The 13,545-nt window shown below is 56.1% G+C and overlaps 1 protein-coding gene across 1 annotated transcript; it reads right to left on the bottom strand.

Moving 5' to 3' along the window:
- Nucleotides 1-878: 878 nt before the first annotated feature.
- On the bottom strand, nt 879-13,332 carry LOC308640482 (1-acylglycerol-3-phosphate O-acyltransferase PNPLA3-like; the record flags this gene model as incomplete). The annotated part of the gene is made up of 9 exons (XM_081312373.1): nt 879-1,178; nt 2,230-2,433; nt 3,991-4,051; nt 4,850-4,916; nt 5,966-6,177; nt 9,154-9,219; nt 10,073-10,305; nt 12,850-12,987; nt 13,146-13,332. 9 exons carry the CDS (start codon nt 13,330-13,332, stop codon nt 1,054-1,056), a joined length of 1,293 nt encoding a protein of 430 aa, XP_081168499.1. The 3' UTR covers nt 879-1,053.
- Between the last annotated feature and the right edge of the window lie 213 nt (nt 13,333-13,545).

Below are 13,545 nucleotides of genomic sequence, written 5' to 3'. Positions count from 1 at the left end.
GGACGGGCTTCTTTCTCTTCCTTCTTCCTCCTGTTGTCCGGCTCTGCCCACATTGCAGCCTGGGTCCACCCTGTTCCTTCTTTATGGCTGCAGACTGTTCCACTGCACACATGTGCTGTTGACCCTCTCATCAGTCGCTGTGTGTTTGGGTCACTGCTGCTGCACTTTGGTGCTGTGAAGAGCACGGCTGAGGCCTCCATGTTCCCATCTGCCTGTGGAGGTGAACTTCCCTCTTTCCAGGCAGCCTTTTCTCAACAAACTCCCCAGTTGGGCTCCGGGTGGTGCTTTGGGGCTGCTTCTGCTGATTGGCAGGTCCCAGAGCCGTGCTCCCCGGCCAGCCCTGCCCGCAGCAGCCCTGCTCCCAGGACGGGACTGCGCAGCCTGGACGGCCTTGATTGTCCATACGTCCCCCAGGCGCACCGTGTGCACCAGGGAAGCAGACGCCTCCTGCCCCTGACCACAGGCCTGGAACGTCACGGGGGCTGTCCAAGGCCGACCTGGGCCTGGGCCCCAGAACCGACTCCTGCAGCACAGCACCGAGACCTGCACCCGGGACCCTGGCCCGCTCTGGGCCCTGCCTGACGACTCTTGCTCTCCTCCTCCTCCCTTTTCTCTTTCCAACTTGTGTTTTGTTTATTTATTTGGTGGAGAGGGGCAGGAACGGAGCACAGGAGGGGCCCAAACAAACAGCAGGACTGCTGGCCACACTCTGTTCATTTCTTGAGCACCACTAAATAAATGAACAGGCCTAAGGGCAAGATACAATACCAGGCCCCGCCAGGTCCACCAGCCAGCTCCGAGACCTCAGCTGTGACCCAGCGTCTCCAGGCCTCAGTTTCCCCATGAGGTCACAAGCTGCTGAGCCTGATGCTACGAGAGGCCGCAGCCAGCTGCGGGAGTCTCGGGGTCTGTGAGTTGGTGGTGACTTGCCCCGGCCCCCGGGACAGCAGGGCAACTCTGGGCACCGCATGCAGGCTGTGAGCCGGGCTGGGCCGGGGCCTTCACCTGTCCCCTCATTTAACCCTCACAGGAGACGAGAGGCAGCCGGGAAGCTCACCTGTGCAGGAGGGCGACGGCCGACTCCACGGGCAGCATGACGAAGGACATGACCCGCACAGGCAGGAGGCTGAACAGCCTGCTCTGGTAGCCAAGCCTGTGGCTCATGGCTCCCGCCAGTCCTGGGGGAGACAAGGAGAGATCTGGCTTCACCAAGAGAAGAGGTGGCCACTCACCCAGGCGGAGCTCGGTGGGCAGTGCCCTCAGCCTGGAGCCCAGGAGCGTCAGGCTGGCCGTGGGGCGGGCTCTACCAGGTGGCTCCTTCAGAGCAGGAGCCACGGAAGATCAATGGGGAGGGCAGCCCTTGCGGAGGTGGTGGGGGGCAGGCATCCCCGTGGCAGGTGACACAAGATGGAATCAACAGGGGGGTCTGGAGTTGCCAAGGCAGCTGGGTCTCCGGCTCCGAGGGCACCAGTATCGTGAAGCCCAGGAACTGCATCTGCTCTGGGTGGCCCCAAATGCAGCCTCAGAAGCTGGCCTGTGGCCTCCTCCACCTGACCGGCCCGCTCAGGCTGCCACCACAACTGCTGTGGGACGGCGGCTCACAGTTCGGAGGCCGGGAGGCCCACGTCCAGGGCTCCAGCAGAATCCTGGTGTCTGGGTGTGTGGCCAGGGCCCTCCTGCCCAGAAGGCACCTCCTTCATAGGAGCACTCATCCGCTCATGAGGACCCTGCTCACTACCTGTTCACCCCCAAGCCCTCACCCCTCATGCCACAACCTGGGGAGGGGAGAGGACTTCAACCTGTGATTCGAGGGGACAAAACCCTCAGACCCCAACACTGTCCCTTCAGCACCGATGACACAGAGGTCTAACTTGAGGGAAACCAGGAGAGGATCTGGAGGAAGGAACCAGGGGCGGGGGACAGGCAGGGAGCAGGGACCCGAAAGGCATTCTGAAGGACTGTGCCCCGTCCCAGGGACCTGGCCCCGGCTCCACCAACACCAGCCTAGCTGGGCCGGGGGACACTCAGGAAGCTGAGCCGAGGGCCCGGCAACCAGGACTGGGCTCAGCTGGGGTCCATCTTCCTCCTGGTCATGACCCCGTGGGAGGAAGGGAGGCTCTGCGTGCAGCTGGGTGCTGGTCTCACTCTGCCCTGTGGCCCCCACAACGCGGGAGAGAAGCACTTTTGCTCTCGGGTTCACCTTCCGACCACCCCCAGACGAACCCCCACCTGCGGCCAGCCTGGGTGACAAGGTGTCCAGGATGTACTCATCCCAAGGCAGGGTGCTGAGGCGCTCCATCAGCTCCTCCCCCTCCGCCAGCCCCAGGATCAGGGACAGCTGCTGCCTCTGGTCCTCCCAGCAGGGCAAGATGGCCTCTGGCTCCTCCTCCTCTGAGGACAAACTTGGGCATAGCTCGGGCCGGTCACAGATGCCTAGGAGAGCAGAGAAGGCCTGAGAGGAGGTGGGCAGCAGGGACTACCCAGCACAGCGCTACCAGGGGGCCAGCGGGGACCTCAGGCCCAGGATCAGCTAGGTGCCAGGGAGGAAGGAGCTTTCGTGTGGACAGATGTGACTGGCTCCTGCCTTGGTGGCTTGCCAACCCCCGCTTTACACCTGGATTCTTAAGGTTGAAAGACAAGGATTATAGCTCATTTCTAATCGCAATCCCATGGGTGGAGCCTGCACCGTCAGGCTTTGAGCTAAACCCTGCCCGTCAGGCTCCAGGGCAGCCCACCACTTTCCTGACTCCATCTTCCTGCCAAGGAATCAGAAGCAGAGAGGTCAAGAGATTTGTCCAAAGTCACACAGCTAATGCATGGCAGAGCCAGGGTTGGCTTGGAAAGACAGCAGGAGGCAAGGTAGTATCATGCCCCTGTGCATGCCCTTCCCTGGGCCTGGACCTGGCCCCTGACCCCAACGAGTGGCCTCTGCCCTTAGAGGACTAAACTGCTGGGCTGGGCAGGTCACAGGCAGTGTCAGTGTCTTTGGGCTTGCGGTCAGGTCAGAAGGCCCAAGGTGCCACTGGTCAAGGTGTGCGCACAGGGACATCTCTATCACGCCCACGCCCCACTCTGAAGTCTGCACCATGGAATTGGGGCCCTAGAACACGCTCCCGGCTTCCAGCCAACCCGGGCCCTCCCAAGGGCCCCGAGCAGCAAGCAGACCCCATCTCCCCTGCCCCAGAGTGGAAGCTGAGCCAGGACTTCATCCTGGATCTGCCCCTTCCTGACTCTCCCGTCGGTCATTCCCAGGTCCTTCTCCCTCGCCTGCCCCTGGCAGCCCATCCTGCAGGCCTCGGGCCCACTGCAGCCTCTGAGACCCAGCTCTCCTGTTCAGAGGAGGTCTCAGGGGGCCACAGCCTCTGGCAGTCCTACTTGCAGATCCCTCCTGCGTGACCCTGGAGCAGGGCTCCCAACAGCACATGGCCATCTGCTCACTTCTCCCTGAGCCCAGCAGAGGCCACATTTTTTTTAAAGAGAGGAGAGAGAGAGAGAGAGAGAGAGAGAGAGAGAGAGAGAGAGAAGAGAGAGAGAGAGAGGGAGAATTTTTGATATTTATTTTTTAGTTCTTGGCGGACACAACATCTTTGTTGGTACGTGGTGCTGAGGATCGAACCCGGGCCGCACGCATGCCAGGCGAGCGCGCTACCGCTTGAGCCACATCCCCAGCCCCGCAGAGGCCACATTTGCTCACAGCAGTGTCCCTAGCACATAGCCCAGCACTGACCTTCTGCGTAGATAAATACACCAAGGTCCTCATATTGTCTCCTTGGCCTCAGCTGAAGGATAATCCAAAGCCTCAACCCTCAACTGACTCTTAGCATTAAAGACAAACAGTTCTGAACCGTGTAATAACGGTTCCACCCTAATACAGACGCGTGCGGCTTAACAACAAGGACACATTCTGGGCATCATGACATCAGGCAATCCCATCACCATGTGAACATCCTGCTACCCACAGGCTGAGATGGCCACAAAGCCCACACGTACCATTCTCTTCCAAGAACCTGCAGGCGTCCAAATACCCCCGAAGGCATATCTCTCTCATCATCTGCAAGGAAGCCAGCAAGTGTGGGGGGCGCTGAGCACCGCTTATTCAAACGTCATCTCAAAGCCAAACCAACATCCCCCCAGAACCTTCCAGGCTGAGCTGCTTAGCCTGTACCCAGATACAGGTCTTGGTGCTCCCAAGAGAGCCCTTCCTGCTGCCTTGGCCTGAATGTCACCTCTCCACAGAGACCTCGCTGCCAGGTGCTGTGTCTCTGGGCTCTGCTGGCTGTAGGACAAGCCTCCACCAACAAATTTCAGGGCCCGTCCTAGCTGTGACTGGGACAGCAGGACATGAGAGTCCATTGAGCTGCACAGCCTCCTGTCCGTGGAGCCCGGGTGCAGGTGAGTGCTGGTGAGCACACACCCTACACCCTTCCTTACTGTGTGAATGTGCAAGGATTCTAAGACCTCCACCAGGAGAGGGCACACCTGCTCACCTGGGGGGACTCAGTCAGAACCAGGGTGGTAAAAAAAAGTAAAAAAATCCTGGGCTGCGTGTCAGCAAGGCCCTGGGTTCCACCCAGCGCTGCAAAAAGAAGGAAGAGAAATCCTAATGCCTGAGCCACAGCCCCCACTACTTGGAGCACTTGGCCCTGTCCATGTGGATGTCCATGTGGCCTGGGGATGCCCCTGGTCAGGGTGGCCATCACCAAACTCGTGAGACAAGCAGCTTTTCCTGGAGCTGTTCTTGTTTGCTTGAGCGAGAGACAATCCCATCAGGGAGGCAGAGAAGTGTTGGAGGCCGTGTATAAATTATGGGTTTGTTGAGCCACTAAAGCAGAGAAGCAGCTCCCCTAACCTTATGGACAGGAAGCACAGGGAAGGTCCCTGCTCCGGCCAGCATGCCTGTGCTCAATCTCCTTATGCTTTAATTACTGAAATGTAAGAATAGGGAGAAAAGGTGATAAATGTCATGTAACTTTAAGAAATGTTAAAGCTAAAGCTCATTTTCTTAATAATTTGGCTCAAAATAATTCCAAAGCCCATACAATGAGGTGAATATTGATGAAAAGATTGAGACTAAATTCAGTGTTTTGAAAGCTACTGTCATAAATATCAGTAAGCAGCTTTCTACCCTCAAATTTGAACAAAAGCTTAAATGCCAGGCTGACTCTAAGTGTGTCTGTGTTACTACAGCCAAATATCACACTTCCCAATGGGATTGGGGAAAGGTTAAAAATCATCTGAGGGGCATTGGGCATAGCCATGATAATAGCTGGAACCTACGGAGTCACATGATCACACCCAGGGTATGCAGAAAAGCAAGATCAGGCGCACAGACCCTGCGTTTCTAGCTGAACAATACTTCATAAATTAAACGGCTGTAACCCTGGAAATATGTTAAACACTCTACCTGGTTTATTGTTGGGATAATATGTGTGCTACGAATTCTTTCTTGTGTCGTGATAATAGGTTGCCGTATCCTTAGGTCCAAGATCCAAGAACCCCAAGTAACTGACCATCGTTTGAATTTAAAAAGCAGGGGAAAGATGTCACAGGCCACACAGGAACTATGGGTCTGTTCAAGCCGTTAAGACAGAGAAGCTGCTTCTCTGGGAACGACTGGTGAAACCTCCCCCATTCGAGAGAGCCCAGATCATGCTGGTGCCATCTGAGCTCACAACCTGAGGGTCAAAGAGCCCCTGCCACACCGAGAAACAGGCACCTAAGCAAGACCCCTCCCACACTGAAACCTTACCCCTGATTTTGATGTACTTCCCCTTAAATAAAGAATGGGGCCTTTTAAATTTGCTCAGTTCCAGTTCCCATCAGGGCTGAAAGACCCATCAGGAGCCCACTTTTAAATCCAGTCTTTGGCTTTGTCTTATTTCTTACTGATTATTTCACACTTCTCGCTCTGCCAGGGTGCTGGCCACCCCATCACAGAGAAGACCAGCACCCGAGCACCACTCACCTTGAAGCCTGGGGGGAAGAAAATCGATCTGGCAGGAGGTGGAAGTTCCTCAGGCAGAGGTGGAAGCTGAAGTTGGTGACGTGCACGTGAAGGAAGTTTGTAGACTTGATTTTAGGGCAGATGTCAAACTCCCCGTAGAAGGGGCACACAGTGATGGTGGTCTTGACATCCGCAAGGGGTAGGTTGTCACTGAATGCGCCATCTATGTAACGCTTTTAAGGAAGGAGAAAGGGACTGAAGCCGTCTGCAGCTCCAGCTTGTGGGGAGCCATCCTCACACGAGACTGGGCGACTCCCGGTTTGGGTCTGAGGCGCTCTGGCTGTGTCGGAGCGTTCCCGGCCCTCTCCTGATGAGAGAACCCGTCCGTGTGGGGGTGTGACTGACCACTGACCCCGGGGGCCCAATCACTGACCCTGACCTTGGAGTGCGGTCCCCCCTCAACCTTCATTGGATGGAATTCTCCCCTGAATTTCTTGTTCCCCAATAAAAGGCTACTCCCCGGCGTGTTCACTCTCTCTCTCCTGCTAGCCCTGAGTAATCCTTGCTGCCCTGCTGGGCGGCTAGAGGTGGGAACCAGAGAGGGGAGCCGTCTGGGACCTGGCCATAGAAATAAGGTAACTGAGTCTGTGTGTTTTATTTCGATCTCTGCTAGCTAACTTTTATGCCAAGAACCTCATTAATGAAACCATTGCGCTGGCCGCATGGTGGACCAGCTACCTTTACTGTGTCTTCAGGATGCTGGCGGGGAATTCTGGGAGCCACTGCAGGTGGACAGAGCAGGAGACGGGCTTCGAGAGCCACTCTTGCTCACTGGGCGCCTCTGTGTTCCTTGTAGGAAGGCCAGGCTCTACACTGGCTCTCGGGGTTGCTATATACTGTCGTAAGGGGGTGTTTGTACTGCATGATGGCACCTGGCAACGAGGCGGGCGGAGGGTGGGGTCCAGACCCTGTTGTGCTGGCCAAGGCTGGAGGGATCCCCACCGGTGTTTCCAAAGAACACATACAAAGGGGCCACATAAACTAGAGATGCTCTGTGCACTGGGGACACAGTGTGACATAAACCCTTATTGCCCATAGCTAAGCCAGGTAGGGAGGTTTTCCAACCATTTGAACAGCTGCATCAGTGTCTGGGATGATCCCCAGTCACAGCCACCACAGCAGAGCCACCAGGGCCCACAGAGGGAGGACTTTCCAGCCAGCCTTGGGAGCAGAGCTCAGCCCAAAACAGGTCCAGCGAAGCATGGAAGTGCTGGCCACACCTTGGCCAGCAACAGACTGTCACCTCGAGTCCAAAACTGACCCGATGTGAGCCTGCAACTTGTTCACAATTGTAGATATGTTTGTCCGGCCTTCTTTCCCTCTTTCTTTCCTTCCCTCCTTCCCTCCTTCCTTCCTTCCCTCTTTCCTTCCCTCCTTCCCTCCTTCCTCCCTCTCTCCTTCCCTCCCTCCCTCCTTCCCTCTCTCCTTCCTTCCCTCCCTCTCTCCTTCCTTCCCTCTCTCCTTCCTTCCCTCCTTCCCTCCTTCCTTCCCTCTTTCCTTCCCTCCTTCTGTCCCTCCTTCCTTCCATCCTTGAGCACAGGACTACTGAGCAGCCCCACACCCAGTGCAGCTGCACAGCTTAGTGGCAGATGGAACCGGGCATCGGGAGCCTCGTGGGCATGAAGGAGCACGGACCTAGCATGTGAACCTTTGGTGAAGGCTGTGGAGGGGCGACCATCTTTCCTTCAAGGACATTCCTCTGCTATGTGGAACCTCTCCAGGTGCTTAGCGCTCTGCCAGGGCAATGCTCTGGCTGACTCTCAGGAAAGTCTGTCCCTGTTTCTGGCAGGACTCCCCTGAGCATGCTGACTGGGTGGTCACTGTGTCCAGCTGATCTAATGATGGGACAATCTCTAGGTGTGGCCTCTGGCCCGGGGCAGAAGAACGATGACAATGATGATAAAGTAGCCCACCTTGGCCACGCCCCTGGCAGGCTCTGGTCTAAGCTGGACCTGCACTATTGACCTCAAGCTCTTCTCCATCTACCCTGATGCCGCGTGAAGAACCCCGTTTTGCAATGTCAGTCTCAGAGAGGTTCAGAAATATGTCCAAAGTGTCACAGCTATGCTGAGGGAGAGTGAGAACTTGATTCCAGGTGTCTGCCACACAGAGCTTGGAGTGACCACACTGTAGCCGGGGCCTCAGTTTTCTCATCTGTAAATCAGGATGGACATGTGTCTGGCACGGAACTCCTGAAGTGGGGGGATGAGCAGGGCTCTGGGGCACCACCTGGAAGCATGCCCCAAGGGGGCTCTGGGCTGCTTTTCCTACCAGGAGGAAAAGCCAGAAATGGGCACTGGGGAATCTGGGGTCACCACCACAGTGCCCCAGGGGCCCTCTGCTTAGTTCTGAGAAGATGAAATACATATTGAAGCCACTAACAGGACAAGGGGCCAACATCAGAATCCAAAATGTGCTTTGGTCACTCAATGGCCAGGTCCCCAATTGACCCTGTGGACACCTGTCCTGGGTACTGACCTGTGGGGACAAGAGTTGCCTTGCAGTGAATGAGACAAGCCCTGTGGTGGGGGACAGCAGAGCCCTGACACAGTGGCCATGCACCTCCTGCCTCAGGAGGGTTGATCCACCACCACCTCCAGCTCACTCTGCCTGAGGGGCTGGCAGGGTCTTATCATTCTGCTACTTCCTCATGAGTTTAAAAATGACCCTAAAAGGGAGCATTCCACAGCCCCAACTTTCTCCTGAGCTTCACAAAAGAGCAAACACAACAGAGCAGAGACGGGTGTCAGACCAGACGTACAGATTTTTGTTGCTGCTGCTAGAAAACACGACAGTTCTGCCTTCTCTGGAAAACAAAGCTCTTCCCTAGGAGCAGTAGATTCTTAAGCCTCTGACGCCTTAACTAGGCCAGTGGGAACCTACCTGCGCTGCTCACGAGCGGGTTAAGTGAGCCTGCAGTGTACCTTACCCACAGCAAGGTCATTAATTACACATTGAGGAGGTTTTGCTGCCCAGTGCCTGGAAGCTGGTGCTGCTAAGGATTCTGTCTGCAAGACTGAGAGGCCCAGGGACCCGCATGGGGACGTGGTCCGGGGGCACCTGGGCCTCGAACCTTGTAGGTGGGAGCAGTGAGCATTTCAAAGGAGGTCTCCAGGTTGCAGCCCTCTCTGCCGCCCCCACACACTTACCACTCCTCGGAAGGTAGGAGGGATCAGGCCAGAGTAGAAGGGGATGAAGCAGGAACAGAGCAGGGCCTGCAGAGACAAGAGTGAGAGCCCGGCCTCTCCAGCCTTCTCCAAACATGGCGCCAACCTTGAATGCTCTCTGCAAGAGTAGGTGCCTTACTACACGGGGCATGAACAATTGGCCAACACAATTGTCCTGGGGCTTGACCTCCCGGACAGCCACACTGGGTCATCACTGGTGGGACACAGTAGTGGACTGGGTAGCTAGAACAGTGCTTCACAAATGCTGATGCACATGAGAGTCCCCAGGAAGCTGGTGGGACCACAGCTCTGTGCCCCCAGGTAGTTCTGCAGCAGGTCACAGGTAGGGCCAGAGATTCTGTAGTTCTGACAAGCTTCCAGGAGACCCTGGGGCTGCAGTGTGAGATGGAGGCCACACTGGTCAGGGGAGAGTGGGGGACAAGGATGGATACATGAAGGAACTGGCAGGTGCGGGTTGTTTAGATAAAGCTTCCAGAAGCAAAGTGAAACGGGAGGAACTTGCCTGCCAGGGTGCTGACTGTACATGCCAGGGGGTGCCTTTGTACTGCCCTGCCATTCCCTCAAGGAACTCTTAGGAAAGACATCAGCAAATGTCTCATGGCAAATATCTAGTCTATGCTAGACCCTGAGAGTGGAGACAAAGAAGCCACTCCCACCTTGGGGGGCTTGGCTTGAGAAGCCCGCCTCATTATAAAATCTGCAGAGAGCCAGCGGAGCTCTGGAACTGAGCCAGGAGAGGTCCCTAGACAGTGTGGCCATGCGGCCAGGGCAGACCAAATCACCCAGTGTGCACAGAATGTATGTCGCCCTGTGCAGGGCCCACGTCAGCCCTGGGTGTGGCTTTCTCACGTGAGGACACCCAGATAAGCAAAGCACTCATGTCCACCACTTCAGCTTTGGACTGGAAGTCTGACACCAGCACGTTCCTCCTGTCAGACACCCTGGTGAGCGATATGCCGATTTTGCCTGAGATGAGCTGGTGGACGTTGTCTGGGAGGTTCTCCTGCAGACCATCTCGGAGGTACTTGCCCATGTTGAAGGACGGGTGCAGGACACCAAGGTTCTGTCTCCTGGCCTTCCAGGTGAGGTCCATGATGACCTGCAGGACCCGGTCTGGGGACAGGAGACAAATGCATAGAAAAAGATTACCACCCTGGAGATAGAGACCTTTTGTCAAGACCAGAAGACTGTCTGCCACTCAGAAAGCATTCACAAAGAAGCTGCAACCCTACACATACGGTAGCCCCACGTGGCCACTCAGCCCTTGAACGTGGTTGGTCCAAATCAAGACCCGTAAAATATACTCTGGATTTCAAAGGCTTAGTAGGAAATACCTCATTAATAATGATTTATACTGACTAGATGTAAAATGATACTATGTTGAGCTTAGTGGACTCAGTGACATTTCTCTGAGTCTTTGACTTTAGTCAACATGGCCACCAGGAAACATGAAACGGTTCACGGGGTTTATGGTGCATTTCTACTGCTTCAGCCACAGGAAAAGCCTCCCCCTTGCAGCAGCCTGTGGGTCTGACAGCACCCCAATGCAATGCCCACAAAGCCCGAGCCAGAACACAGCAGCATCTCAGCCTCCACGCCGATGGTCTCCACTTTGGAGGGTGCAGGAGAAAGAATGTAGCCTTGCACACAAGTTAGAATCCCGCTTCCAGGTCTTGGTAATGGAGTGACCTCAGCAAGGTGCTTTACCACCTGCCCAAATGTCACACCACCTTCCCCATGTAGGACAAAATCTATCCAACTTTTAGAGACAGAGATTAGGTAAAATATGATCGGCAAGATGTTCCACTCAGAAGAGACCACTAATAAATAATTAGTCTCAACCTTAAGTTTCTAATGCCAGAAATACCAGACCGAATGCAGATGTAGAGCACGGTCATGCTCTATCTGGTCTGGCCCCCTCTGTTCTGTACATGGACCATCTCGTCCAGCCTCAGACCTGGCCAGCCATAAATTCAGGGTTGCCCAAGGACAGGCAGCCTGTTCGATCCAACCCTGACCTCAACTCACAGACTCACAACCCACACCCTCTCCCGACCACGAGCTCTGAGCCTGGCCAGCGTGGTGAATTTGCCACTGCTGGCAGTCTGTCTATCTTTCCTGCCAAACCCAGCCTCCACTCAGATGCTCTGAGGACCTGTGCCAAGCGACAGGCCTGGGAAATGCTCCTCGGCAGCTTCCTCCTGTAGGACAGGGGATTAGAACAGGAACCAGAGTCTCCAGGGAGTAGCTCCTAACAAAACCTGAGATCCACTTTGCAGAACTTGATGGTCCCTGCGCCTCCATGTGCCCTGACAGCCATAGCCCCAGGCTGTGCTGTCCTCTGCCTAGTTAGGAACCCCCTCTGTAAAGGAGTTAGTATCATTCAGGCCCCCTGGGTCAGTGCATTTAAACTTCGTCCAAAGCCTGGTATGGTGGCACATGCATGTAACTCTAGCTACACAGGAGGTTACGGCAGAATGATCACAAGTTGGAGGCCTGGCTGGACAGTTTAGGGAGACCCTGTCCCAAAATAAAAATAAATAAATAAATAAATAAATAGATAGATAGATAGGGCTAGGGATGAAGCTCAGTGGTAGAGTATCCCTGGGTTCAATCCCCAGTGCCAATGAACAATTAATCAAACAAACCTTGTCCCAATCAAACATCTGTTCAAGCAGAGGCACAGAGATCACTCCAGAATACAAGAGGTGGCTCTTATCATTGCTAAAGCCCAGGGTGTGCAGATGGTCACGTGGCCGGTCTAATCCTCCTAGAGGCCAAACTGTCTGCCCTTTGCTCCCTTCTCCCTCACAAGGGAGACAGCCAGCAGGCGGACAGCCAGGGCAGCCTCTCTCTAATCCCCAAATCCCGGTCAGCACAGGGTCTGCTCACTAATCCTGCCCAATGGCACAGCTTTGCTTACCAGCAAGGGCTTCCCCAATGAGCCAAGTCACTCCCCAAAGAGTAAATTGTTAAAGAGCCCAGATAAACTGATAAGGGGCATTATTTTCCTGGGCACTTTTGGGTATCATCAGTTCCATGCTTCCACTTGCCCCACACCCTGCCTATTGGCTCAAAATCCCTGAGCGATGGCATGTGGGTCCTGGGAAGGATGCCAAGACCAGCAGTTTGGCCTGGGGAGAAACAAACCCAGCTCCTCCCTTCCCACAGCAACCACGTGGATAAATGTTTCAGCAGGCCAAAATCCAAATGTCTGGGATTTCATTGACAGTGACAGTGAGCTGGGGTGGGGTGGGGGGTTGGAAAGAGGATGGGATGGGGAATATCCAAGAATCCATTCCAACTCCTCTAGGAAGGGTCCCAAACACTGGAGAAGGAGGGAGAGTTCACAACTTTCCTATTCCACCCTCTGCCCCTGGGGTGATCAGGACTCCAAACCAGCTGGTCTGCCTCGGAGTCCACCCAAAGGTTGCCCGGGAGAGCTGGGCAGAGGTCCGGATGTCTCCAGTCCCTCCAATCCACGCCCACCTTGGGAGTCAAACTCTGTACTTGGTCACATCCAGGGCCAATCAGCCCCTCGGCAACTCAGACCTCAGGGACCAGCCTCACCCCACACCCCACGTCCCTCCCTCTCCTCCGAAATACTTCACTTTCAGTTCTGGGGCGGGGAGCTCCCTTCAAGCCCGGGCACCATACAGGGCCTCAGGTGCGAAGGCGCAAACGTCTCTTGGAACCTCCGCGCTGGCCCGAAAAGCCTCTCTGGGGTGCTCCCCCTTCCCGGGTCCAGTGACAGCTCCCTCAAGCTCCAGCGACACTGCAGTACTCCAAAGGACGCTGCGAAGGAGGCAATCGGTCTGGGTAGGGGACCTACAAGATGCACTCGCAGTGTCCAGTGACCCTTCCCGGCTCCTCCGAGGGCCCCGGGGGATCGCGGCATCCGAGCCTAGCAGACGCTCCCTCCCAGCGCGGAGTGCCGGCGGCCCGGGACGCACCCAGCGGGATCCCGGACAGGAAGGTGGCGGCATGCAGCGCCCCGGCCGAGGAGCCCAAGATCATGCGCGCGTTGTGGAGGAGATACGGAGCGCGCTCGCTCAGGCAGTGGGTCACCCCAACGTAATACAAGCCCAAGAAGCCGCTGCCCCCGAAGGACAGGCTCCAGCCACACTCGGGGTCGTACATGGCGGCGGCGGGGCACAGTGCTGGGCAGGATCTGGGTGCGAGTCGGGAGGAGGCCACGGCCACTCCACTCCACCGGCCGGCGCTCCCAGCCCGGAGCGGGTGCAGCCCCCTAGGCATTCCCTGCGTGACGTCACCCTCCAGTCCCGCCCCCTCGGACCATGCAAATGAGCCCGCGGCAGACCCAATGGACCGGCAGGACGCCCCCTCGCTCTC

The sequence above is a fragment of the Spermophilus citellus genome (assembly GCF_964194105.1).
Source record: "Spermophilus citellus genome assembly, contig: SCAFFOLD_562, whole genome shotgun sequence".
NCBI classification, from domain to species: Eukaryota; Metazoa; Chordata; class Mammalia; order Rodentia; family Sciuridae; genus Spermophilus; species Spermophilus citellus.
The sequence above is the reverse complement of the archived record's forward strand: the minus strand, read 5'-3'. Positions and strand labels throughout refer to the sequence as shown.